The sequence below is a fragment of the Heloderma suspectum genome, chromosome 4 (genome assembly GCF_057233095.1).
Source record: "Heloderma suspectum isolate Gila_16-S chromosome 4, 16-S_ref, whole genome shotgun sequence".
NCBI classification, from domain to species: domain Eukaryota; kingdom Metazoa; phylum Chordata; class Lepidosauria; order Squamata; family Helodermatidae; genus Heloderma; species Heloderma suspectum.
In genome coordinates this window covers 39,242,925-39,269,940 of record NC_139461.1, presented here as the reverse complement: position 1 = coordinate 39,269,940, position 27,016 = coordinate 39,242,925, and the positions used below count along the sequence as shown (strand labels likewise).

The following is a 27,016-nucleotide window of genomic DNA, read 5'->3' as shown; positions in this document are numbered from 1 at the left end:
ATATATGTATATATAAATATATCAAAAATGGTACCAAATGTTTCAGCAGACACCTAGAAGCTGTACTGAAGCATGACTCCCACAATTTTATAATTAAAACAGTAGTTGATGGTAGTGTTCCTGCGTGTGTTCCCACCCCCCTCCCCCTTAAAAGTCCCTGGGGTCCCAGGTGCTCCGTGATAAATTCAGGATGATTATTTAACGGCCAATTCACAGGGCCATGTTTGAGGCGTGATTCAGATGGTAGTGTGAAAATGCAACCATATGGTGCAAACACATGATGACTGGAACCCAAAATGCATTAGAAAGAAAAAACTAGCCACTTCACAACATCACTTTGCAACATGAAGAAAGCCACCTTGTGATGAGTTTCCCCCTCTTGTGATGAGCTTTCCCCCTCTGCACTGGTCAAAACAAATTGCACTCAGATCAACACACGTCGTTCCACATCAGCTGCTTAAACTGTGCCATGATTTCAAGAGCTTCAGCTAAAGTGACTCCCCCTACCACTCCACGTACAACTTCTTCTTTTCTTCTTCAGCGCAGAACTACATGTTACAAGGCAAATGCCTGCTGCCCAACAGACAGGCAGGGCATTTGGAAGAGAGAATTGGTGGGCCCAGAGGTCTGTTTACTGCCTGCTGATTCTCCTTGCAAATGGTGCCCCTTCCCTTTTCCATTACTTTTCTGCCAACCAGGCTCCTTAACCAGAGTGGCAGGGGGGGAATGACCTTGGTGGGGCATTTGCAGAAAATTGGCAGGTGCAAAAAGGATTAAACATAAGTACACCCATCCTATCCGCTGATTCACCCATTGCAAATACTTCCTGCTTTTACATAAGCTGGCAGGTATATACTTAGGAAGCACACATTTTCTGGTATACTGTAGATCAGAGGTGGGGCAGACTTCAGGACTGTGAAATCTATTTTGTTTCCTACTAGAACCTCAAGATGAACCAAACAGAGCCTGGTGCAAAAGAAATACATGTAGAATTTGTTCTCAGTGCCAGAACTGAGTGGAGCTCACAGTCCTTCCACACCAAAATCCACTCCTGGTTGCCCCAAGCTTTCTTCATTTCAGAAGTCTAATTTAGGGCAGGAAGGAGCCATTTCTGCTGCTATGGTTAAACACTGGGAGACAGAAATCTATGCGAACATACTGACAATCACCCAAAGATCAACTGGCAGATCCCGATCTACTTTCTGCCCACCCCTGCTGTAGATCCACCTGATTATCCTCAACTTTTTTTTACCTATAATCAGTGGACGCTGGAGGCTCCGATGTGAGTGGGGCAGCGAATCCACTCCAGGTTTCAGTCAGAACTCTAAGGGAACAATACAAGGTGTGGAAGTATATCTAAAGGATAGCTCCTTTAGAGTTCTGACTGAAACCCGGAGCGGATTCACCGCCCTACTGACATCAGAGCTACCAGCCTCCACTGCCTAAAAGAGAAGGGGGAAAAGACACCTTCCAACCAACTTCTCTTATCATTTAACCACCAAATCCTGCCATTTCTTTGTCGGTCTCTTTGAGGCAAGATGGCTTCCATCTGTAGAAGCTGCTTCTTTACCATCAACCCATCAAAACATGCATTTCCCCTTATGTCTGTCTCACTTAACTCAGTTTTCAACATACACAATTGTCTTTCTTGATCCAAAATGGTAATCGAAAACAAGGATTGCAGCTTCTGCTTGACATTCCCTTCTGCCCTCTCCCTAAATGAATATCCTGTTGCTGTTTTCAAATTCAGTTGTATAACCTGGTATAAAGGCAGCTGAACAACTTGGTTCTCCTCTATTCACCTTACAGCAGCATTCAGAGCACAGCAACGCTCTGAAGGCATCACTGAAGGGTACCAACGTGTGTGTTTGTGTTTTTTTGTGGAGTGATGGATCAGCACTGGTTAGCAGCTCATGCTGATCCCAGTACTTACTGGTCCTGCCTTCTACCATAAAGCACACTACTTTCCATAAAGCAATTGTGCATGGGTTAAATTTGTAGCCATTGTTTCCAATGGACCCTTGACTGTGTCATTCAGACTGGCTGGGTGAATCCTCCACCTACTAGAACAGCCAATTTCAGACCTGCCAGGTAAGAATTTCTTAGAATCTGTGCACACGTGTTGCATTTACTTTTGGCTACTGTACTAGGAGTTAAGGGTGGCATTTATCTCTAGGCAGCTAGCTGTGAGCTTACCTCTAAGCCGTAACCAGAGATCATTTTATTAAAGTAAGAATTTACCAGAGAGTCATTGCAGTCTACTTCTAGCAGAACATGGAAACAGAACGTTGCGTATAAAACTATTTGACCCTGGATCTGATTGTGATACAAATGTAAGCGCCCCGCCTCTGGTGCACTCATGAAGCTCCCCATGAGCAGAGGCTTCTTCATTCACTACAATGTCAGAGAATGTTCTTCAGCATCCCCCAGTATTGAAATGAATGTGGCAGACATTTCTTGCGCATTGCTCCATGCGTGTCTCAGAGCCCTACAGAGTTTTGGAACAAGGCCCATGTCTCTTCCTTTTTTTCTTTTAAGCTTGGAACTGACAAAACAAAATTTAAGACTTCAATCCTAAGCATGCTAGGAAGTAAGTCCTGTTAAAACTCAGTGGGATTTACTCCTGGGTAAACATGTTTAGGATCAGTCCGCAGATCTTTACAACCATTTGGAAATCGACACTGTTGTGCAGACTGCCCTCTCCGTATCCGGGATGATTTTGGAGAGTGAGCACAACGTCTACCTGATCTGCCACAAAGAAAGCTAAAGATGCCACAAAAGAAGGCGTAGTTGGCCATACAGAGGCAACACCACCACGAATGTTGTTTTGGCAAAAAGAGAAAAGAAACAAAAACAAAGACACAAAATAATCCAAGCAACTGCTTTAGAATTGCCCAGCACTGCTGGGATCGCACTGAAGGAGACGGACGATAGACGGATCACTCTTGGCTCCCCGAATAAACTCTTCCAGAGAAAGTTTTCCTAGAAAATAAATAGAGATGGTGGTTTGGAATTCTAAAATACATAAAAGCATACATTTGAAGCATAACATTTTAAGAGTTGCTTGCTTCTCTTTATTCCTATGTGTAGGCCACCATATATGGCAAAAGTACCTATTTTCCCTGAGTTGGACTCAGGATCTGCCTTCTGTTGATGGAAGGGATTTGCTCATGGAAATTGCCTCCACCCATTTGGGGGGATTCCACTCCCCCTCCCCACATTTCATCCCATTCAGCAGGGTCCGCTGACCATCTGTATAGCATTTCCAGAGGGCTGGAGGGGCTGCTGTGGGGAGGAAGGGGTGGGGTATTCCACTTCTGCCAGCCCAGTTGCACATGCCTAAATCTGGATCCAACTCCATGTGTGCAAAAGCTTCCTGTTAACCAAATGCACAGTTTCATCGACGTTGCCCCTCTCAGAATAATATTCCCATTCGTGCAACTGTCTTAATTATTTGGATGTTTTGAATTTCCCTTATTGATTAAAACAGTTTACCGTTGTGAACTTGGCAATCTTCAAGGTACCAGATTGACTGCACTGTCCAATGTGCCAGTCAGTCAGTCAAATAAATGTTAGTATTGCTTGGTTCTCAAAATATCAAAAATATCAAAAGGCAAATGTAGTGCTAACAGTGTTCAGTTCAGAAATAAAGTCCCCATTCAGAACAGCAGTGGGCAAGGTTGCATGCCATAAAGGTGCCCCTCACCTTTAAATTCACCACTGAACTGCAAGAAGAGGCAACCAGAGTTTCTTCCACTCATTTCCACCAGTCCTTATAGCTACATCTTTTGCTCCCACTGCATAGCACACCTGGTGTTCCACTCACTACACCAGGTGGTAAAGGAGCAGGGGAAAGGACTGGTGATGTGGAAGAGGCCAAGACAAGGCTGCAATTCTATGGTGGATTTAAAGGTATAGGGAGAATATAGAAAGTTGCCTTATAACAGGTCAATTTTTCTATCTATTTGTCTAGCATTAACTACTCTGACTTGCGCCGACTCTCCAGGGTCTCAGTCAGAGGTCTTTCACATCATGTCCTACCTGATCCTTTCTGAACTGGGATTATACCTGGAACCTTCTGCATGCAAAGCACACCTACCACTGAGATGTGGTCCTTACCATATCTCCAGGTTGTGACCTGACCATCTAACAGAGGCTCTAAAGCAAGGATCTCTCCTGTCACCTGTGCAGCCATCATTTTTACACCCACCAGCTTAGATCCACACACTGAAACCTTTTGCCCAGAGGTATATCTCCCACACTGGATCAGGGAGATATGGTTTAGCTCAGGAAAACTACTACATATTTTGTGCAATTCCAAAAGCTTTTCTGAAACTGATCGGAAATTATCTAGAGTCCAGGAAAAAAATATTATTTTGAGCCAGCCAAAATGTTTTTTAAAACTCCTACACTGGGCACTGTTGTTGTGTGTGTGTGTGTGTTCTTAGCACTTATACCTACTACACCTTTCATAATGGCACATACCTTTAATGTCATATATATATCTGACTGTGGGTTGCAACATGATCGATTTTCAAAAGTAAATACTTGCTTGAATTCGTCCCACATAAATGTCTGCCAGTTATTATTCATCTCTAAGTGACACGACCTAGAGGCTCGTGGGGGTGGAGGATCATTTAGAATTCTTTCCTAGCCCTGGATTTGGGAGAAGAGGCAGAGCATGGAGGGGCCAGGAAGCATAATATCACCAGGACACCTTCCTGTTGTGCAACTGGAGCCTTGCTCTATGGACTGGGCTTCTTGCTGGCTAACATTCAACACTCCTTGCTTTTCCCATAATAATATAAACATTCACCCTTTCACAGATCCTTAGAGGCCAGTTGCGATCTACATATCAGTGACATTCTTCTGTTTATTCAATCAGTCCAGCTCTTTGAGAGCAGTTTGAAAGACAGAACAAAGAGAAGGGAGTTAAAAAGAAAATCATCCAAAGATATTTACCATCCCGATTAGTGTCCATCTGGCGGAAGATTTTCTCTGTCCTTTTCTCTGGTGTCGATTCATCTTCTGGCATCTTCATAACTGAAGAAACCATCTTGTAGATTGCCTAAGAAATGGGACATGAGAAAGGGTCATGATTCTGGAGACTGCTCTAGGGTGACCCATAGGCTGTCAGAATCACCCTAGGTGACTTCTAGCAGCTGAGCTAAGGCAGCCTTTCCCAACCTGGTACTTCCGAGACGTGTTGGAATGCAACTCCCATCATCCCCAGCCAGAATTAAGTCTTGACCTCTACTCTAGACCAACTGAAGTTCTAAACCAGGGGTGGGCAACTTGTGCCCCTCCAGATGTTGTTGGACTGCAAATCCCATCAGCCTTAGGCACAACAGCCAATGGTGAAGAATGATGGGAGTTGTAGGCCAAAACATCTGAAGGGCTGCGAGTTGACCACCCTGTTTTAAACAGTCTTCAAGGGCAGCCGCATAGATTGCACATTACAGTAAACTAACCAGATTATAAACAGCATACAAAACTTGTACCACACTGAGGGTGATCTCACAAAGTATCAGAATTGGGCCAGACAAACCTATATACATCAAGATATTCTGGCTGACAACACTGTAAGAGAAACCTAAAGTGTCATCACGTGAATCCAATAATTCCTCTGCTTTGATGTCTGAGAATTAATGTCAGGGGAAAGGCCAGTTACTATGTTTTGCATGGATCCAATGCATGGAGGACATCATATATTATGAGTTTCCTACATGAGTTTACACACACATACACACATGTACAGACACAAACAAATATTTTACTGCATGTACAGATGGTAGCGTACATGCCCTGAGAATCTGCAACCAGTTTCTCAATCTGTATAAATGCAGAGAAAAACATGTGTGTAATTGTCACATGTGAGGTTTCAAATTATGCTGTTCATGCTTTAGAGTATTAGAAATGCCTAATGAACAAAGCACCTGAATTAGTACACTGGAATCCCAAGCGAGCCTGCAAAGACTGCAGCACTTATTTTATTATTTATTCTTACCCGCTTGAGAGAAAGGCAGGGTATAAATGCATCAAATAATAAATACGTAGATTTGATCTAGGGATATGTGGACTTCTTGCTAGTCCTGCCAAAATTCATCTCACTTCCCTCAAAATTCCTTCGTTGTTTTACCAGATCAGGGTGCAGGTAAAACATTCAGGTAGCTTAGGGAAGCGCAGATCCACCCCAAGAAATATTTGCTAATCTTATTGAAATTCTTGTTTTCTTCTCTAGAAGGCCCTCTGAGGTTTTGGTCAAGCAAGATCTTCCAAATCAGCGGCAACATGGCTTTTTGAAAAATGTCACTCGGTTCATTATCCGAAACGTACAAATCTCAATCACCATTACCATATCTCCTCTAGTCACCCCTATTAAATGTCCTCTTTGGAAACTGCATAGAGGTTAAAGCACATGAAGAGAAATGTCCAACAGGGAATTGGCATGCAACTCCCTCCACAAAGTGAGGCACAATCCTATGCATCTTTACTCAAAAGTCCTATTGAGTTCAATGAGCCTTATTCCCGAGTAAGAGTGCATACGATTGCAACCTTAATCCGCCCTGCCCTGCCCCCCACAGCACACAGAGAATCCTGCTTCTGTAGACATCCAGTTCCTTTGCTTCCATTTTCAGACCCAACAGAGCTTTTAACCTTTAAACAGAATATACCCTTTTATTTTTTTTAATTTCGTTTATTATTACATTAATATCCCTCATTTTTTCCTCTTGCAAGGAACCCAAGGGGGCTTACAAGGTCTTCTTCCTCTCCATTTTACCCTCACAACAACCCTGTGAGGTAGGTTAGCCTGGGAGTCAGTGACTGGCCCAAAGTCACACAGTGAGCTTCATGTCCAAGTGGGGACTAGAACCGGATCTCCCGAGTCACAGTCCAGCACTCTAACCACTATACCGCGCTGTCTCTTATCTATAAAGAAAAGCTTAATGGAATATTAATGGTTGATTAATGTAATCAAATCTCTTTTCCCCACCCCCCTGCCAAATTGGCAGTATAGCAACAGATTTTCCTCACCCATCCAATAGTTATACAAAACAGCGTGGGATGAGCAAATGAAATGTCAACATTAATTACCGACAGGCGAATGCAAAAACTTATCAGCGTGTCCTGCTGTGAAAATTATTGCAGATTTGTTGCATGGAATTTTATTGTATTCATTTATTTAAAAGATCTATTATATCCTGCCTTTAAATCATATTTCCAAGGCAGCTTACAATTACAATTAAAACCGCCCAGAAAGCTTCGTCTACTGGGAGGTATAGACATGGAAACAAAGCCCTATGGGGAGAGACTGGAAGAACTGGGCATGTTTAGCCTTGAGAAGAGAAGACTGAGGGGAGATATGATAGCATTCTTCAAGTACTTGAAAGGTTGTCACAGAGAGGAAGGCCCGGATCTCTTCTCGATCATCCCAGAGTTCAGGACATGGAATAATGGGCTTGAGTTACAAGAAGCCAGGTTCTGGCGGAACATCAGGAAAAACTTTCTAACTGTTAGAGCAATATGACAATGGAACCAATTACCTAGGGAGGTGGTGGGCTCTCCCACACTGGAGGCCTTCAAGATGAGGCTGGACAGCCATCTGTCAGAGATGCTCTGACTTAGATTCCTGCATTGAGCAGGGGGTTGGACTCAGTGGTCTTGTAGGCCCCTCCCAACCCTACTATTCTACGAGTCTATGCAATAAATAAATACGTACAACAATGACAGAAATACAACCTTACCAGTTTTTTTTTTAAATCAAAATCATTTGTATCATTTTGATTTAAGGAAGGAAGATACCCGAGCGTAATAAAATTGTACCACCTTGAATAAACAGCAATCCCTTCTTTGCCCCTGGGGCTCCAATGACCATACACAGCTCTCCAACCCACAAGGAGTTCTGTACCCTTCCATGGAAGGCACAAGTCCACTTGGACACACAGTGACCCAGTTCGCACTTTAACCAGAAGCCACTGTAGATGAATTCCCCGCGGGGCTTCTTGTTGTGGTGGCAGGTACCATTTTGTATACTTGGGGCATGGTGGGGGCGTGCCATAGCTTCTCGTTACGTGCAAACCTGGTGAGGGTGGGTTGTTGGGCTGATTGACAAGCTACCCACAACCCTAAAACAGCCCATGGGTTCTGGGTGGCTTGTTACTGATGGCAACAAGCCACCCCTGCCGGGTTTGCACGACAGGACAAGCTGCACTGCTGAGGGTAATTATACGAATCCCCCCAGGACGTGACTGGCATGCGCGGAGGGTGAGGGGAATAAGTTACTGTAGCTTATTTTCCCCTCTGGCCCTGTTCACATATAATGCTAAGCTATGGTGGTTAGGCTTTTTTTGCTAACTGCGGTGGCTTAGTGTGTTGTGTAGGGAGAGAAAACCACATTCCACGTGGTTGCTAAGCCACCCCAGGTAAACACCCCCTGCAAAAGGGTTAAGGGGTCCTGGGGAGGCTTATTGTGTCATCTGTTAGGCTCCCCAGTGGTTAAAATGGGCTCTGGAGGACTTCCAGGCCACGTCTACAGAGTCCGCTGGCTAGAGTGTCTGCTACTGCAGGCGATGCTCTAGCCACAGCAGGTTTTCTTAATGGTCATGCTCTCATTCAGGATGATGGAGTGGCTGCTGGCAGCCCAGTCGTGCTGTAGAGGACGTCCGGTCGCACACAAACCACTCAAGGGAGCTCGCCCAGTAACTACGGAGGGGGAGGGGTTAGTGGAACCACACGGCGCTGCATGATTCCCGGTTATGTGATGGGCCCACGTGTAGTGGTTTCGTTACCCCCCCTCCATAGCTACCCTAACCACCCTCCCCCCACCCCTGGGTGTGTGTGAATAGGGCCTTCTGTGATCATGCAAATCGGGAGAGAGGGGGAAAGAGGATTCCTTCCATCCAAGAAGGACCCTCACACTTTTTACTTGGAATAGCAACCCCCTCTGGCCTTTCCTCCCTTTACTCTCCTCCTCTTTTCCAGAAAGGGAGCTCAATAGAACTTCCCATCACTTCATAAGTCAGCAGATACGGAGAGGTAAATCTTTGTATTAGCTTCTATTTTTCTTCTAAGTGGCCCATACTCCAATTATTCTCTTTTCCTCCCTTTTCCCTAATATTTTACCCCATTCCAAACTCCAACAATCCTTGGCTTTGGAGCTCCCTGTTGTTCTTTCATGCCTCTCCATCCACTTCCAAAACCCCTGCATTTGCTCTAACCCCCTCCTCCAAAACTCACGATTTCCCCAAAGAGTCTGTTTCTCCCCCATTCAAATTATCCCATGCTGAAACTTCTCCCCCTCACTTCTCCATGATTAGCTACAGCTACACACAGTTAGAAGTTAAACTGTGCTCTTTGAGGTGCTACACTTCCATCACCCCTTTTTTTGAACACACACACAAATACACACAATTTTCTAGTGTACCTGGCTTCACTACTGATTTTAAATGCTTTAAATGCTTATCTTTAACCTTCTCAGCATAAATGAATGATTGTAATTCCATATATATGTACATATGTATATATGTATGTATGGTTCTAATTCCTCTGATTGGTGATCTTAATTCAATTTGAATTCTTCTTTAATAAAACAAGGAATTGCTTTCAAGGACCTCCTTGTGGTCTCTAACTCTCTCAGCTTGAGGGGTGTCAGGTTTTCCTAAGCCCCACAGTTCAATGCCAATTGGTCCCTCATGTATGTGTTTTGGTTTACATCTATGTAATATGCACGTCCACATAAATTAAAGTATACTTCTTATCCGAGGGCAGAGGTTTGGCCTTGGAGGGGGAGATCCTGATGGGATTATTTAGTAATCTTGCCCCCTGTTAGAAAGGGAATTAGAAGAGAAAAACAAAAAGGCAAAACAGTCCCACATGCATACAGGGTACCTGAGAATAAAGGAGACCACACCCTTCTTCAGTGAAAGAAATAAAACAGCTCTACTTATAAATGTTCTTGCATAAAAATGCTGGGACAGCATAGAGTTTCAAAAAGAACTTTGTTCAAACTATTTTGTGTTGCATTACACAGGCAAGAACGAAAGAGCAAACACCTGTGCCCCCAGCCTGGAAGGTCAGAGAGAGAAGAGGCGGAGAAGGAAGGGGGGGGGAGCAAAAGAAAGAAATCACAGGAAACCACACTTTTCTGACATCAGAATGGGGGGAAAGGAAGTGGACTGGGGTGGGCCAGCAGCCTTTCTGGGAGAGACTGCGGATCTGCAAGACCCGCAGCTCTCCTGGCATGCAGACATACCCCCACCCAGCTACTGATCTACACCAGCCCTGAAGATGACATAGATCAATTCCATCCCATTGGTTTGAATGGGAGGGAATGTGTGTGGGGGGGAGAAACAGCCCTGGGGAGGGAGGGGGAAGCAGAAATGCCACTCTGCCCTCTCCTCTGCCCTGACAGCATTAAGCCCAGAGGGGCTTTGGATGTCTTGGAGGCTCTGACATCGGAGCTCTCCGATACAGCTGAGGATTGCTCTGCCCCAGTGTAATCTTATACATGTCTTCTCAGAAGTACGTCCCACTGAGTTCAATGAAGCTTACTCCCAGCTAAGTGAGTACAGAATCGTGGCCTTACAGTGCAATAAGTAGAATCATAGAATAGTAGGGTTGGAAGGGGCCTACAAGGCCATCGAGTCCCACCCCCTGCTCAATGCAGGAATCCAAGTCAGAGCATCCCTATAGAATCATAGAATAGTAGGGTTGGAATAGCATAATACAATGCTGTAATCGTTTACTAAGAAGTTAAGTCCCACTATGCTGATTGAGAATTACTCCCAAGTAAGCGTTTATAGGATTTCAGCCTTAGTTTGCTCTAAAGTGGCCTCCAGAAGTCAGTGAGTTTCTTCCCATTGCAATTTTGATCTGCTCTGTAGTGTTTAAATATATGTGAATGGGCAACCTTGCTCCACAGATCTTGTAATTGTGCAGAGCAGATCTGAGACTGCAACTTGCTGGGCAGGAACAGATGCTTCCCTCTGGTGCTCCTGTCCATCTTGCCATTACCTTGGGAAATTCACACCCAGTCTACTTTCACGGAGCAATGCTGCAGCTATGACACAGGCTGTCAACAGCAATAAAAGTCAACATTAAGCTTGGAACTCCATCTTGAAAATGAGGACAACCTGGAGAGGCTTACTAGCTACGACAGCTGAACTGAACGGCAGCCCTCCATTAAAGATGGGATTTGGGGAAAATTCGTTATAATTGGCTACTCCTGGAGCTAAAGAGAAATGTTGGATGCCAATGTTTGACAACTATGACAACTGCTGGGGCCTTGACAGTTCTTTCTGGGAACATGCCAGGATCTAAAGACACAACTTTGCTGAAGCTAAGCAGGTCTGGGTTTGGTCAGGGGCTGTATAGGAGACCCCCTGGGAATCCTCATGCACACTGCCCTTGACATCCACAGAACAAAGGCAATGCAATAAATAAATTTAGTTCATCTGGCCCTTGCAAGTCACATGGAATAGAGGAGCCCTAGGCTGAATACTGCCTCCCCCACAAAAATACTCTGGTGGTATATGATGATGATGGATCCAGGATCTGCCTTCTGCAAGAAGAAAGTCCCCCTGCCTGATTTTTGGGGATCGCATCCCCATACTACAGCTCACTCCAATCAGCAGGGTCCCTGTTATCTGTGTAATATTTTCAGGGCGCTGGAGCGGGTGCCATGGGAAGGAAGGGGCAGGGAAGTCCACATCTGCCAGCGCAGTCGATCCAGCATAAATCTGGATCCAACTCATCATCATCAGTCTGCCGTCAGTGTGCGTGGTGCTTCACAGAGTAGAAGAGGACAGGTGCCTGCCCCGAGGAATTTACAATCTAAAATACAGGGAAACAGCAGAGGAAGTGGTGGCAGGGCTGAACAGGAATACATCACCGCTTCGGGTTCGTCACAGGCGAAGTTGCAGCAGGGCAGAGGAACTAGCCAAAGGCTTCATGGAAGTGTTGAGTTTTGAGGAGGGATTTGCATACAGATCAGCAAAATCCACCATCATATAGAACGTCCCCTCTCCTGCCCCATCCCTGCACTGCTTCATATACTGTAGCTATAGGACATGCATGGAATATAATGGTCTGAAGGTGCATGACACCTGTGTACTGCTGAAGCTAAGCAGAAGATGCCTGGATGGCTCTATAAGATGCCTGGATGGAAAATTGCTTCTAAGTCACTGTGTCACCCCAGCCGTGAGCGCTGAACTTTTAGGTTAGAAGTGCCAAGATAGTGATAAATCAGACTCAAAGGTTTGCTTACAAGGAGACTTTATTGAGTAACTTACAGCACACAGGCGTACCCAATGGTTGGATCAGACAGCTTCTCTGAACCTCGAGCCACTGGGTACAATGGGTCTTATACTCTACTGGTTAGCAATAAGCAGCGTTTCAGCAGCACACACCCCTAGCATTCATTCCCAGCATAAACTAACAGCACTTGGTTCTCAAGCACAGCCACCTGTAGCTTTAAGGTAAACAAACTCTGCTTCTCAGGCACATCAGTGATAAGACATTCTCCTCATTAGCAAGGAATGTTCTGAGAAGGCTGTTATTGGCCTTTTGACTCATTTGCACATGCTCAGAGGCTTACTAGCATGGGGATTGCACCAATAATGAACTTAAGCAAGCATTATGGATCTCTAGGCCCCTGTAACGCTACAAATGACTTGGCTACGCTCCTGGGGCCAATACAGTCACTTCCTCAGCCTGATGCCCTCCAGATGTTCTGGACTTCAATGTCCACCAGGTCCAACCAGCATAGCAGCGGTCAGGAATGCTAGGAGAAGCAGGCTGGAAATGGTGAGAGTTGCAGTCCAAGACACCTGCTGGGGATCAGGCTGGGGAAGGCTAGCTCAGGCTCAGGTACAGGTACATACAGCTCAAGGTTCACGGCATAATCAGGAACACAGTGATATATATCAATAGCCACTTAGAGCTCTCAAACTGACAAGGAAACCCAGGGCTGCCTCATAGTTCTGATGACATTAACCTCCAATCTGGAAAAAATAATGTTTCACCACGTATGATGGGTGCCACAGCCTTGTCTTCTGCCCCTGATAGAAGCATCAATGAGCCACAACATAGACTGGCCGCCCAACAGGAAAAACAGCAACCCACTCCTGATACCTCGTATTTGTTGCAAAAGTACACACTGTTTTAAATGCAGAGATGAGCCCCCATACTGGAAAAAAGTGACGTCATGGGACATTATTATCTATTCCAGTTTTATCCCACCAAGGAACTCAGCGCAGGGTATGGGATTCTTCCCCACTGCATTTTATCCTCAAACTGTGAGGTAAGTTATGCAATCGCAATGGGCAATTGTCCCAAGGTCACCTACTGAACTTCAGGGCTAAATGGGCATTTGTACCCTGTTCTCTCATGTCCTAGTTCAAGACTCTAATCCCTGCACCACACTGGTTCTTCACTGACTTCATTACACACACATACACGCACACATACCCAACATCCAACAATGGGAAATCATGGACTGTGTGTAAAATGGACTAGTCCACACAGGGAAGGGAGGGTACTCATTTTGGTTCTGACACTGAAAACTAGGGTTGAGCTCCCTTTGTAGGCAAAGCAGCCAGAGACCTGTCCTTTTATTTATTTATTTGACTGATTGATTGATTGATTGATTTGTACCTCACCTCTCTACCAGGAAATGGCACTCAAGGCACCTAACAACAATAAAAGCCAACATTTAAAATAAAACATAATTAAAACAATCATAAAACAAATACATTAAAAACACAATAATAACAGAATAAAAGCAGCAACCAACCCAACAGCGCACATGCCACAGACCTGCTTGGATAAAAAACATATTTGCCTGCTGGCACAAGGACATCAAAAAGGGAGCCGATCTAGCCTCCCTCAGCAGGGAGTTCTATAGCCTAGAAGCAAGCCACCGAGAAGGCCCTCTCTTGCGCCCCCACCAAATATGCCGAGAGGAGGGCCTCCCCCAATAGTCTTAAAACCCAGGCAGGCTCCTATGGGAGAAGGCGGTCTTTCAGGTAGCCCAGCCCCAAGCCATACTGGTCACAAAGTCACATTTTTAGTCATAAAGATAGGAAACCCAGCTGGCAGAGCCTCACAATTTATCCGCTTGATGTGCAAAACATTTAGCACAACAGGAAGTAGTTAGAGAAGATACAGTTTACAGGGCTGGCTGGGAAAACCTGGGAGTTGTAGGACTTTTTTCTGTCAAAACATGCATAGGATTGGACCCTCAGGGGTTTCTATTGTAACCAGCAAATAAATGTTAGTCAGATTTGCATGTATTACATTCTTATACCGAAGACAACATATGGAAAGCCAAGAATAATGGAGGATTTATTGCTTGTTCCTTGTTTGTAAAAACAATAAGGCCATTTAAAAAAAGGAAAGAAAAGAGAACAAATATGTATCTTGCAAGTGGTACATACCTGGACTATTTCCAACATCTCTGCCTTGCTGATGTATCCGTTTCCATCCAGGTCATACATGCTGAATGCCCACTTCAGCTTTTGCTCCAGTTTCCCTCTGGACGTTACGCTCAAGGCAATGATAAATTCTCTGAAGTCTATTGTTCCGTCACCATTTGCATCAAATGTACGGAACACGTGTTCAGCAAATTTAGAAGCGTCCCCATAAGGAAAAAAATTCCCATAGATTTTCTTAAACTCCTCCATGGACAAATGTCCACTTGGGCAGTCTCTCAGGAAGCCTTTGTACCATTCCTGGATCTCATGTTCTGTAAAGTCTGTGCTTTCTAGCAAATCTTGCATGACTTCGGGGCGTAACTTGCTGTTCTGTTTTCCCATGTTGGTGTCAGGATCTTATCTAAAGAAGGGAGGAGAAAAACAAGTTAATTTCTTGTTTACAAAACTAGAGGCTGATGATGAACATTACGGGCCTCAGAAGAGGCTTATAAAAAGATGGTTTTGTTGTTGATAATTAACATTTTCATTGAATTAGCTCAACGTGGTCCATAGAGCGTAACTCAAACCACGATTCCAAAGAAGACTGCACACACAAGTGGGGAGAAGCTGATTTTCACTTCTGGCTGAAGCTACTTGCATCACATTGAATGCTACTTTGTGTGTGTGTGTGGGGGTGTCCCTGACCTTCAGTAGATTGGGAGGGGCATGAGAGGCTGCAGCAGGAGGAAGCAAGAGATGTCCTGGTGAATGTATGTTTGAGGCGTACAGAAGCAAAGGGGGAAAAGGTCAGGCTTAGAGGCCTGGAGTTTCGTAACCCTGAGAGGAGTAGTTCCATTTCTCCGCCTAAGTTTCATTTCTTCAAGTTTGAAGCAGTACTTTCGGTTTTGAGGGAGGAGGGTATATATAAACAGAGGGAGAGTGCCAGTAAGAGTCAGAAAGACCAGGCTGCAGCCCATGGCAGAGACAGCCAGAGCCTGAAGTGAGAACAGAGTCTGAAGAGTGAGCAGGAAGAAGCAGCCTAGAGGAGTCTAAGGACAGCTAGGGTAAAGGAACTTGCATTTTGCAACTTTTACTTTCTTTTAAAGTTTTTTGTATCACTCAGCTCTATTGTGTAAATACAATAGTTGTTTGCTTTAAACCTACTAGTAAACTGTCGTGGTTAAACCCTGTGTCTAGAGTGTCAGTCACCCCATGTCTACAGCATAAACCCCATGTTACTGGGAAGGGGAAGTTTAAAAGAAGGAAGGTGGGACTCTTAAGGAGGCAAGAGATCCTTAAGGCGTTGCTCAGGGGGTCCGGGTCACAAGTGGAACCTTGACAACATGAAGCACCATGTACAGCCCCCTTGGAGGCTAGCCTTCGTTCTCGGCAAGGGGACCACACTAATTAAGATTGATGATAAAATATGGTACGTTGCATGTTTCTTCATAATAAATTGAAAAGGAAGACTTTGGTCTCCAAAGCAACCAACTGAAGAACAGTGGATTGATAAAAATTGGGAGACTATGAGAATATATATGCCTACATTTTTCTGATTAATACAACATACATACAAAACGGCATACACTCCCACACGCTCCTTTTATGTTGTATAACTTGTATTTTTACTTTCATTAGGCACTGAGCTCCTACTTCACTGACAGTTTTACTGTTGATGTTCCATAAGCATATTAGTTATAGATTAAGAATTATAAGTGAATTCCTTTGTTCCTTTAGTAATCGTGATTTATTATTATGCACTTTCTTCTTTTTGTTAACTGCATTTTGAAATAAAATGTCATGTAAATTGTTAATAAAAATTCAGTAAATATTCTTCAGTAAAATATTAATTAAAAAAAACTACCAATAAATGAAGACCTGCCAACCAGATCTTGCTTGTTATTGTTAATCAGTATGAGAAATCCTGCCTCTCTTGCCCTCCAGTCTCTCTGACCTAAACCTATTGTCCTGGACTAGACGGGCCTTTGGTCTGACCCAGCATGGCTCTTATGTTCTTCTCTTTCCAGAGCATGTTTTCCACCAACTTGGCCACCTTGCTGTCCACCCCCAACTCCGGATTCTTCACAAGGAGGTGGAGGTGAGACAGATGCGCGTCGTGTCCGCATATCCGCAGCAGAGCAGCAAATGAAAAGCGGCCAGGCTGCAGCCACTGGGCCGGCTCCTTCACTGCTGCCATTTCCTCCTTTCTGGGGGGATGAAGCCCTGCACAGCCATTCGCCTGAGAATGGAGGAGACGGGGCTGCAATGCCCTTTCTTACTCAGCAACTGCAGTAAGAGGGCAAGGCGTCAGCAGCCACAGTGAGCGAGTGCCCTCACCCAGCCCCTCGGGGCCAGCGCTGCTGCTGCTGCTGCTAGAGGGAAAGAGTGCCTCCCAAGGTGAATACTACCCAGCCTTCCCCAACCTGGTATCCTTCATATGTTTCGGATTTCAATTCCCATCAGCCCCAGGGCAATTGCCAGGAATGCTGGGAGTCGTCGTCCAAAAGACTGGATGGCACCAGGTTGGGGAAGGCTGATCTAGCTGGTCATGCAAGGTTCTCCAAAGCATGGAAGGCCTTATGCATGTGCAGCTGTATGAGCATGGAGGTTCCTTTCAGGAGTTCTACTGAATGCATCGTGCTCAGTGGTGGAGCAAGCAGGCATGCTGACATCGGGGGGGGGGGCTAGCCAGTATTGCCCCCACCCCGCTACACACACACATGTTCAGGTTATGTGCTTCACAGATGCAAAACACATTATTCCCTCCATACTGTGTCCCTTCTCTCTTAGCTCCCCACAACCCATAACTACCAACCCAGTCACAGATCCATCCATTGGTGCCATGAACTTCAAGGGTAGGTAGAACAAATGTGTTGCATGCAAAAGGTCCAGTGGAGGCTGGTGGCTCTGATGTTAGTGGCAGAACCAAACGGAACTCTAAAGGAGAACCCTGGAGAGCTCCTTTAGAGTTCTGACTGGTTCTGACAGAAACACGGAGCGGATTCACCACCCCACTGACATCAGAGCCACCAGCCTCCACTGGTTCAAGACCCAGCATTTCCAGGAAAGGCTGGGAAAGACTCCCATCTGAAATCCCAGACAGCCTCTGTCAGCCAGCGTAGATGAGCATTTCCCAACCTGGGTCCCTCCAGTTGTTTTGGCCCAGGACTCCCATCAGCCCCAGCCAGCATGTCCAATGCTCAGGGATGATGGGAATTGTAGACCAAAACATCTAGAGGGAGCCAGGGTGGAGACCCTCAGCAGACAATACTGAGCTGGATGGAGCAGTATGCTGGCAGCTTCCTATGGTCTTTTGACAGCCAGTCCAAGGAACAGAAATGACTGAACTCATATTAAGCACCAATTGCTCTTATGATGTCAGTCTGCTGTAAAGACAACATTTTCTGCATTTAATAAATGTTATTTTTATACCAGTAGTGGGGCTGTATTCCTTATCAGGCTCTGATGTTCTTATATCCGATATCCTCGTATCAGAGGCAGTCTGCCTATGTACACCAGTTGCTTGGATAGGAGGGTGCTGTTGCACTCGTGTCCTGCTCGTGGGTTCCTGATCGGCCTCTGTGTGTACAGAATGCCAGACTAGGTGGACCCTTGGTCTGATCCAGCAGGGCTCTTCTTACGATGATGAATATTAAAGTCATGCACTTCTGAGGTTACTTTTTCCCTATGCATAGTTTTTTTAACAGCAAAAATTAAACTGGGAGGATTCATTAAGATAGAAGCTTACAGTTTAAATATGAAATGTATTTTTCATATCCATTAGTGGCCTGGTATCAAAACCAATTAGTAATTATAAATTGGTTTAGCCAAGATTCCTTGAAAACCATTTTTTAAAGGGGGGCATAAAAGTATTTATTTTATTTTATTTTATTTTATTTTATTTTATTTTATTTATATATATATATATATATATATATATATATATATATATAACTGGAAAGCCTTCCCCCTTAAAATGACCATGAAAAAATATACCCAAATGCAGCTCTTATGTCCAATTTTTAATTATCACTGTTACTTTTGTTGAAAGAAAATTGCTATAGCCACATTACACTATGAGGATAGAAAATATTACCACCTTTTAACCATTAAACAGCATTTTAGAGGCCAAACTCTCAGCTCTACAGGGCAGCTTAAATGAGTTTTTCTAAGAGCTCTACAAGACAACATCTGCAAAAGAAAAGGCCCCTCAATTTCATGGTTCAAAAATGGTCCTTTCAGATACCAATTATCCCTCAGCACTCAAGGTCACCATCTCCTAGGACATGACTGGATTATGGAAAGTAATTTTTATGACCAGGATTGAATGCAGGTAATCAAAGTCCAAAAGCCATGCATGCTACAAAATGTGCATTAAGAGCATTTGTAATTTAATGTGGAACTATTAGGAAGCTGTATAAGTGACACTGAATGCAAAAACACTGGATTGCCCCCACTCACTTGTTGGATTTCTGCTAGTGTATCTTTTGTTTATTTCATTTCATTTCATTTCATTTAAATCCCATCTTTCCTGTCCCGTCCCACCCCGAATTATCCTCACAACAACCTTGTGAGGATGGTAGGCTGAGAGGTGTGACTGGCCCAAGATCCCTCTGACAGCTTCATGCCTGAGTGAGGATTTGAACCAGGATTCCCTCGTCCTAGTCTGACATTCTAACCACCACACCGGCTCTTATTGGCTTTACGTATTTTTAATTTATGTCCTGTTTGATAAGGTTTTAACAGTAAGTTAGGGTAAGCTAAGAAATGTGGGTTGTGTTGTGTGCTTAAATTCTGTCTTTACTTCCTTGGCCTTTTCTCCCTCCAACTGAACTCTCACAGCAGTCTAACTTGTCTGTTACAACTGTTATCCTTATTTAATTCAACTCTCGAAGTATGTCTGCCTGTTCCTCAGTGCACTTGTCCAAACAGCATCTACAAAGGGCTCAACTTTCAGAACACACAGCAGTAAGGAAACAAGGAAACAAAACGAGAAACCAAATGCAGCAGTTAGAGGTTAGATAATCAATTACAAAAGCTAAGAAGCAAAACGATGGACCGCCACAGAAACATAAAATAAACTGATACCTGTAATTTTGCCTATGTTGGTAAGTGAGTTTAATCAGGAAGAGAGCCCAAATTATGAAGATCCCACTTCATGAACAGGAAGAACTTTGCATGAGTTGGGGGGGGGATTGCTAACCCCAATGCCCCATCTACAGCACTGTGTGCCCCCTAATCTGAGAGCTCAACCAATCTGGCCCATCCTGTCTGGGAGCTCATAAACACGAATTTCATGCAAGCATTCATGCATGCATTCTAGACCACAAAACTCCTTTGAACAAGTACATGCATAAGCTTTGGCTCCAACGTCCTCTGAGTTGGTGCAGCGAGCAGGACATTAAGAGATACTTTCTTCAAACAGGATTCTCTGACCTGACTCCATAGCTGACAGTCAAGAATCATATTTAGTTACTGTGTGGCCAAAGTCATAACCCTATCAAGAAACAGACAAAGACAGGGATCTAACAAATCACTGGACTTGAGCGTTCCCCTCATGACATCATGCCTTAGATGGAGTGGGCGAAGAGATAGAGTCAAGCATCATCTGAACCAGACTGTGAAGCTTTCGTTCTTATGTGACATGTGCCCGATCCAATTCCTTGGGGACCCCATCAGTTTGTGGGGAAGTCTGTATAGTTACTCACCATTGGCCTTCCCTTATCCAACCCCTTGCAGAATCAGACGGCGCAATGAACAATATAACACACGCTTTCTTTGTCGTATTCCTCCTTAACACTTAATTGCTTTTAGCTGTTTAATGATGCTCAGCATGGCTTCACTGTTCATGTGAAGCACCTAGCTACATCGCTGTATTTTCCTTTTCTAAAGGTTCTTCCTTCCTCTCCCAATAGCTTAGAGTCCTGAGGTTGCCAGGGCATGATAGTTAATGCAAGCTCACTCCAACAGTCCACACTCAATGCCTGTACATCACACAAATGTGCCTCTACGAGCCCTTGGTTTCGAAGGCAGGGAGCTGTATGTGACTGATTAACACTGTGAACCAATACGAAGGATGTGCGTAAATAATTCACAACAGGTTACCACTTCAAGCTCTCCAGTTTTTCTAATTTTCATCTGCTCGCTGTGCATAAGCTCAAGATATTATTACCTTTTCCAGCTGCTCTTTTCTTTCAGGGGCCACTGAACAAAACCGTAGCTAACACACTACAAATGAAGTCTTCAGAGACACAATGCCTCGGTCCATTAAATGTACTTCAAATCTATACTAGAGTTTCCACTGGAGTCCAACGGGCCTGCTTCATTTTCCAAGCCAGTGTTTTCAGGGCAGAATTTAGTCGGGTTATGGAAAAGGTAGTTTAACAAAAGCAAAATCCCATGTATTGTACTAGAAGCCTTTAATTTAAACATTCTGTTTTTATGTTGCCTTTATTACCCTAGGAATGCTCATTCGTTCCTAGCAACAGACATTCCCCCACTACACTGGGCAGACCAGAAGAATTTGTTCTGAATGAAAAATAAGCATATTGAAAACAACACGATCTTTGCAAACACCCCAAGAAATAGAATTAATGTGTCCCCCACCACCTCCATCGAGGCCAATAACATACGAAATATAAATCCCCCATCTGTTCCTGAGCATCTGTCTATAGTGATGGTATTAAGATGGCATAGTGATGGCATTAAGATCCTTGTAAATGTACTGTGCACTGACTGCACTAGTAGAGCTGTCACTGGGTGAATAACAGACGTCATCACTTAGGAAACAGTAATGTACCACCCTGTGCATCTAACTATCACTACGTCTTGCAGCAGTACATAGTTAAACTATGGAATTCACTTCCACAAGATGTAGTGATGGCCACCAGTTTCAGTGGCTTTAAAACAGGATTGGACAAATCCATGGAGGAGAAGGCTATGAATGGCTACTAGTCCTGATGGCTATATGCTACCTCCAGTATCAGAGGCAGTAAGCCTATGTGCACCAATTGTGGGGAAACACAAGCGGGAGGGTGCTATTATGCTCATATCCTGCTTATGGGTTTCCCACAGGCATCTAGTTGCCCACTGTGTGATCCAGACCTTGGTCTGATCCAGCACGGCTCTTCTTATATTCTTATGTTCTAACCAGTTGGTAAACTCGTTACCATCGCCACAGCCATATTTGGGCATCCCGGTCATCTATGATCATCCCCGCCATATTTCATGCGTTGGAGGGAGACGGTCTGAATCACAGAATAGTAGGGTTGGAAGGGGCCTACAAGGCCATCGAGTCCAACCCCAAGTGAGAGCCTGCTTTACTTGTGTACCCTCCCTGCACCATCAGGGTTCTAAATCGCACGGGGAGCATAGAGTCCTTCACCAACATGCGGAAGGTGGTGCAGACAGGCAATGAGGGCACGACGGAGGGGGCAAGGCCAGTGAGTGCAGCCTCGTTCCCTCCCACCCCAGTCACATGATGAGGGTACAATATGAAGCAAAACTGGGAAGCAAAAATCATTAAAAGAGTAGTAAACCCCACACAACATTTACAGGGGATAACATAAGATATATACAAGTAGATGAAACACATATTAAAATTAAAACAATGTAGTTAAATCAAGCCAGCAGTAATTTACAACATGCAAATTAAAAATGTTTATTGAATTAGTTTGTTTAAATGTTGTTTAATTGTTTTTAAAGGTGTAATTGAATGGCTTTATTTTGGATTTGTTTATTGTTTATTTTGTGTACGTTGCACTGGAATCCTCTGGGTGAAGGCTGGTTCATACATTTAATAAATAAATAAAGTTTCTTTAAAAACCCACAAAATTTTTAAAATAATAATAATAATAATAATAATACATTTATTATTTTTCTCTTGTTTTTCTCTTGTTTTTTTATGTGAGCTGCTTAGGGCGCAATCCTATGCATGCTTACACAGAAGAAAGGCCTACAATTCCCAGCATACCCCAGCTAGCACGGTTGGCTGGAGGAATGCTGGGAGTTATAGGACATTTTTCTGTCTAAACATGCATAGGATTGCACCCTCGTAATATAAAATATTCTGAATAAAATGAATAAATATAAGGAACTATCAACTTACACAGGACAAAAATGGACATGTCAACATTCCCATGATCCCTCTGGACAGGGGTTCTGTTGCTTCCTCTATTAATATAATATGGAGGTACTATGAAATTGTACCTCAATATCTGCTAATGAAACAGTATACTCTAAGACCAAACCTTTTTTGCCCACCCTTCACCCCCCAAATCTTCACAACAACAACAACAACAACAACAACAGCAATAGATAATCCAAACAGGAGCAGCTGCATACAGCTGTCTTTTTTTATGAGCTTACAAAATTTTTTATGAATTGCAACATTAACAGAGAAGGCTCTGTCCCTTTAGATTTGCTCTGGCATAGATGCGCTACAGCTGCACTACGTTGTCTTCCACTTCTCCTTATCATTCCATTGTGGTCTCCCAGTGGGGGGCTGGGGAAGAAACAGCAGCGCTCTCATCAGTAGGAGTGTGTGATTTTAGAATCAGGATCACAAAGAGCACAGTGTCTGTGGGGTTTCAGACTTACTGATATCAGACACATCCTGCACCAATCCCTGGCTTAGGCATGGTAACGCTTGCATTGCCACTGTTTTATCAGATGGGATGTTATCGCGGGTGCCAGAAAGTGAGTGGCAGACTGAGCCAACATTAAGCACTTCAAATTCCAGTGATTTCTATGTGAGAGAATTATGTGCGTACACATGAATTCAACCAAGTTAACTTTGGATTGATGTTGCCAACTATTAATTGATTTATTTAAAATATTTCAAATCAGATTCCAGGGTGGTGTACAATCTAACACCAGACAGCCATAATAAAAGACAGCAAGTAAAAATTAAGAGGCAAACACCAACATTTTTACCAATCTTGCCAATCTAGGGTTTCCATACCAGTGAAAATGGGGCCCCTCCACTTTTACAGCTGCAGAAATGGGGGTCATCTTGGCAATCTGCGGGGGCACTGAAATGAATTTCTAGCAGGAGGAGGAACTCATCAGTGCTCCTACTGGTAGCTGTGGGAGCTGCAAAATAGCTTGGAATTATGCTAGTTGGGATGCAGTGTTGTTCTGGGATGTTATTAGAAAATAAACATTGTGATCACCAGCTACAATGAGGCTTCTTCAGCGCCAATGAATGTTGTAGCCACCTGAAAAGCAAAAAAAGGAAGGCAGTTTTGCCCTGCTTTCACTATCGAACGACCTCTACCCCCCATTAACAAAATATGGCTGAAATTTCTCTTTTGAGAACTACTCCATAGTAGGGATGGGAGAGAATTTCTCCCCGAAACTTCAGGGGGCCGAGCGCCAACGCATTCGGTCCTCCGAAGGTTGTTCGGGGAGAACTTCTCCGCCCCCCCCGCCCCCGCCCCCGCCCCCCCCCCTGGGATGGGACTTACCTTTCACGAATGTCCCTCCCGGCGGCGGGTCCCGGCGGCGGTTCGGCAGGTCTTCGTCAGGGGCGGCAGCCGGTCTTTTGACCGGCTGCCGCCGCCGCCATTACAAGCAAAGTAAAAAAAAACACAACGCCCCTGTGATAGGCTACGTAACAATTAACGTAGCCTATCACGGCTAGATTTGCAAAGTCAGCCGTGATAGGCTACGTTAATCGTCACGTAGCCTATCACAGGGGCGTTGTTTTTTCTTCTTTTGAAGTTCGCGGCCGGGGAGATGGGGCGCTTCTCCCCGGCCTGAATTTCGGCCGGGCGAGGCGGGAAGCCTCCCCCCCGGCCTGAATTTCGGCCGGGCGAGGAGGGAAGCCTCCCCCCCCGGCCTGAACTTCGGAGGGAGCAGCGAAGCGCCTCCCCCCCACCGCGAAGCAAGCTGCAAGACCAGGTAAGTGACTTTCGTGCACCCCTACTCCATAGTGCCTGCCAATCATAGGGGCTAATGTTTCACACTCCTTTCCTCAGTAGCTTGGTTAGCTAGGTTCCAACCTCGTACCCCAAGCTGCTCGTGACTTACTGGAGTCATTTTTATTATGATTTCCCCTTGCAGAACCAGGCGCGTTTACAGTTTCCTGTTTGAGCAATCCCTAACAGTTGCAGCAGCTCTTGGTGTCTTAAGGAAACTCTGCATCTGTAATACTAACTGTGGGGCAGGAGAAGTAAGATCTCACAGTGTCTCAACACCACACAGGCTAAAACAACCCCTTAATTTTTATACAATTTTCTCAGTACTCACAATCAGCTTAATTATTTCACTCATAGTTATGATATTGTAGAATAAGAGGCAAGACAGAGGATTAGCAGGGTCTATAGATGGCAGATAGCAGCAATACGCTGTGCCTTCGTTCGCACATAATGCTACGCCATATTTTAGATTAAGCATGTTTTGTTGTTTTAGTCATGAATTGTCTTAGGGATGAGCAAACCAACCTCTGAAGGACTGTACCTCAGTGGCAGAGCACACGCTTGGCATGCAGAAGGTCCCAGGTTCAAGCTCCGTCATCTCTAGGTAGGACTAGGAAAAAATCTTGCCTGAAACCCTGTAGAGCCGCTGCCAGTCAGTGTCAACAACACTAGCCTAGATGGACCAATAGTTTGACTCAGTTGTATCATACAGACCTTTGGACACCATCAAACAGCCCACCATGGTTTATTTAATCAGGCCATGGGTTCTGCGAGGGTTATTTAACCTTCACAGAAGCCATGGTCCCCCGGGGTTGGACGACACAACAAGCTTGAATATTCAGGATGGCACCTGCAGTCGCCACAGCTTGTCATGGCTTAAATAAGCTATGACAAGCCGCGGTGATCATGCAAACCTTATCATTATAAGGCAGCTTCCTATATTTTTATTAGCCGTTTTCCCTATTCTATGCGAACCCGGTCATAATAAGCCAGCTTCCTATGTTTCTATGGCTTGTTTCCCTATTCCTAGTTTGTTCCTCTCTTGCCCATTTGCCAACCTTCAGAGCAGTTTCATTTTCAGGCTGCTCTTTCTGGGCACCGCTGTTTCAGGGCAAAGAACAGCACAAACAAGCCAAAGATAAACCATTGTTCTGAGTCCAGTCATCATGAGAAGCCATGGTTTAAACAAGCCACTCTTCACAAGCCAATAACAACCCATGGCTTTTATTTGTGGCTTATAGCTACTTGACAAACAATGGTTTGTTTGTGGGGATGGGTTCGGACACAAGGACAAGCCAGATTTCAACGAACCCTAAAAAAGCCCATGGGTTCTGGGTGGTTTGTTAACCACACCTCAACCCATTCTTGTCTGGTTCAGATGACACAATATGCCACGGCATTTGCCCACTGCAGCTTGAATATTCAAAATGGCCACTGGCATGCACTGTGGTGATCTGGAGAACTGTATCACTCTGTACCTATTTCCTGCTGTTGGTTTGCAGCAGGAAATGGCAGAAAGTGGAGCCACAGAAATTGTCCCTTGAATAGCAGAAATGAAGAGATATATTTGCACTGATGCTCCAAATAGTGTGCAGATTGAGCTGGCTGTGAGGTGTTCCTAGTACTGCCCTTCTCTGCAGAATAGATAAGTAGCAGAACACCACAGGAAGAGACCAGCATGGCATGGACTGTGGGGGTCTGAAGACCATCTGACATGCATCTGATTCCTCAAAAACGTCTTGTGTAGATGTGCCATAAGGGACAAATCTATGAAGCCCTGCTTTAACTTGCTAAAAGAGCCTTCAAGTGCTAACAACAGAGAAAGGTGCCCTTTAGACATTACAGCAGTGGTGTGGGAGCTGCCAGTTGTACTGTCACTGTAGGACTTTGGGGCAGAAGTCCAAGACTCCACCCACCATAATGAACAGGTGGGCGCCCAAATGTGGTAGGGCTGGCTTACCACATTACAAAGGATGTGAAGTAATACATGTTACCGTCTAACCTAGCCTACCACAACCTGGTGCCCTCCCAATGTTTGGACTTCTACTCCCGTCAGCCCTGTCAGCATGGCCACTGGTCAGGAATGGTGGCGCCCCTCCATGTCTGGGCCCGATTCAAAATGCTGGTATTAGCATTCAAAGCCCAAACAGCTTGGGACCAGGTTATCTGAAGGATCACTTCCTCCCACATGTACCTGCCTGGACCCTAAGATCATCGTTGGGGTCCTTCTCTGGGAGCCCCTGCCAAAAGAAGTGAGGTAGGTAGCTACCAGGAAAAGGACCTTTTCTGCTGTGGCACTCCGGCTGTGGAATGAGCTCCCTAGAGTGGTTCGCCTGGCGCCTACGTTGTACTCCTTTTGGTGCCAAGGGAAGACCTTTTTATTTTCCCAAAGTTTTAGCTTTTATCTCTGCTGTTGTAAATCTGTATTTTAAATCTCTGCATTGCTGCTAGGTTTTATTCTGGTTGTACTTTTATGTTGTAATTTTAAGCTTTCCTATTTTATATGGTTTTATGGTTTTAACTAACCACTTTGTGGTTTTAATTTTTGTGAACAGCCCAGAGAGCTTCAGCTATTGGGCGGTATAGAAATGAAATGAATGAATTAATGAATAAATAGGTGTAGTCTGGAACATCTGGAAGGCATCAGGTTGGGGAAGGCTGATCTAACCCGTACAACCATTAGGT

At 44.6% G+C, this 27,016-nt stretch overlaps 1 protein-coding gene across 6 annotated transcripts in view; it reads right to left on the bottom strand.

Moving 5' to 3' along the window:
• Nucleotides 1-538: 538 nt before the first annotated feature.
• The window catches only part of NCALD (neurocalcin delta), a 100,554-nt gene continuing 74,076 nt past the window's right edge, over nt 539-27,016 (bottom strand). For 5 of the 6 annotated variants that reach the window (XM_084849000.1, XM_084848998.1, XM_084848997.1 and 2 more), the window contains exons 2-4: nt 14,436-14,832; nt 4,963-5,068; nt 1,251-2,982 (exon numbers count right to left, since the gene is read on the bottom strand). In XM_084849000.1, the coding sequence (XP_084705126.1) occupies nt 2,885-2,982; nt 4,963-5,068; nt 14,436-14,813 (582 nt within the window). In that variant the 5' untranslated portion in view covers nt 14,814-14,832 and the 3' untranslated portion in view covers nt 1,251-2,884. Of the gene's footprint in view, nt 2,983-4,962; nt 5,069-14,435; nt 14,833-27,016 lie in introns of all 6 variants that reach the window. The other variant, XM_084848995.1, reaches the window with a different exon arrangement.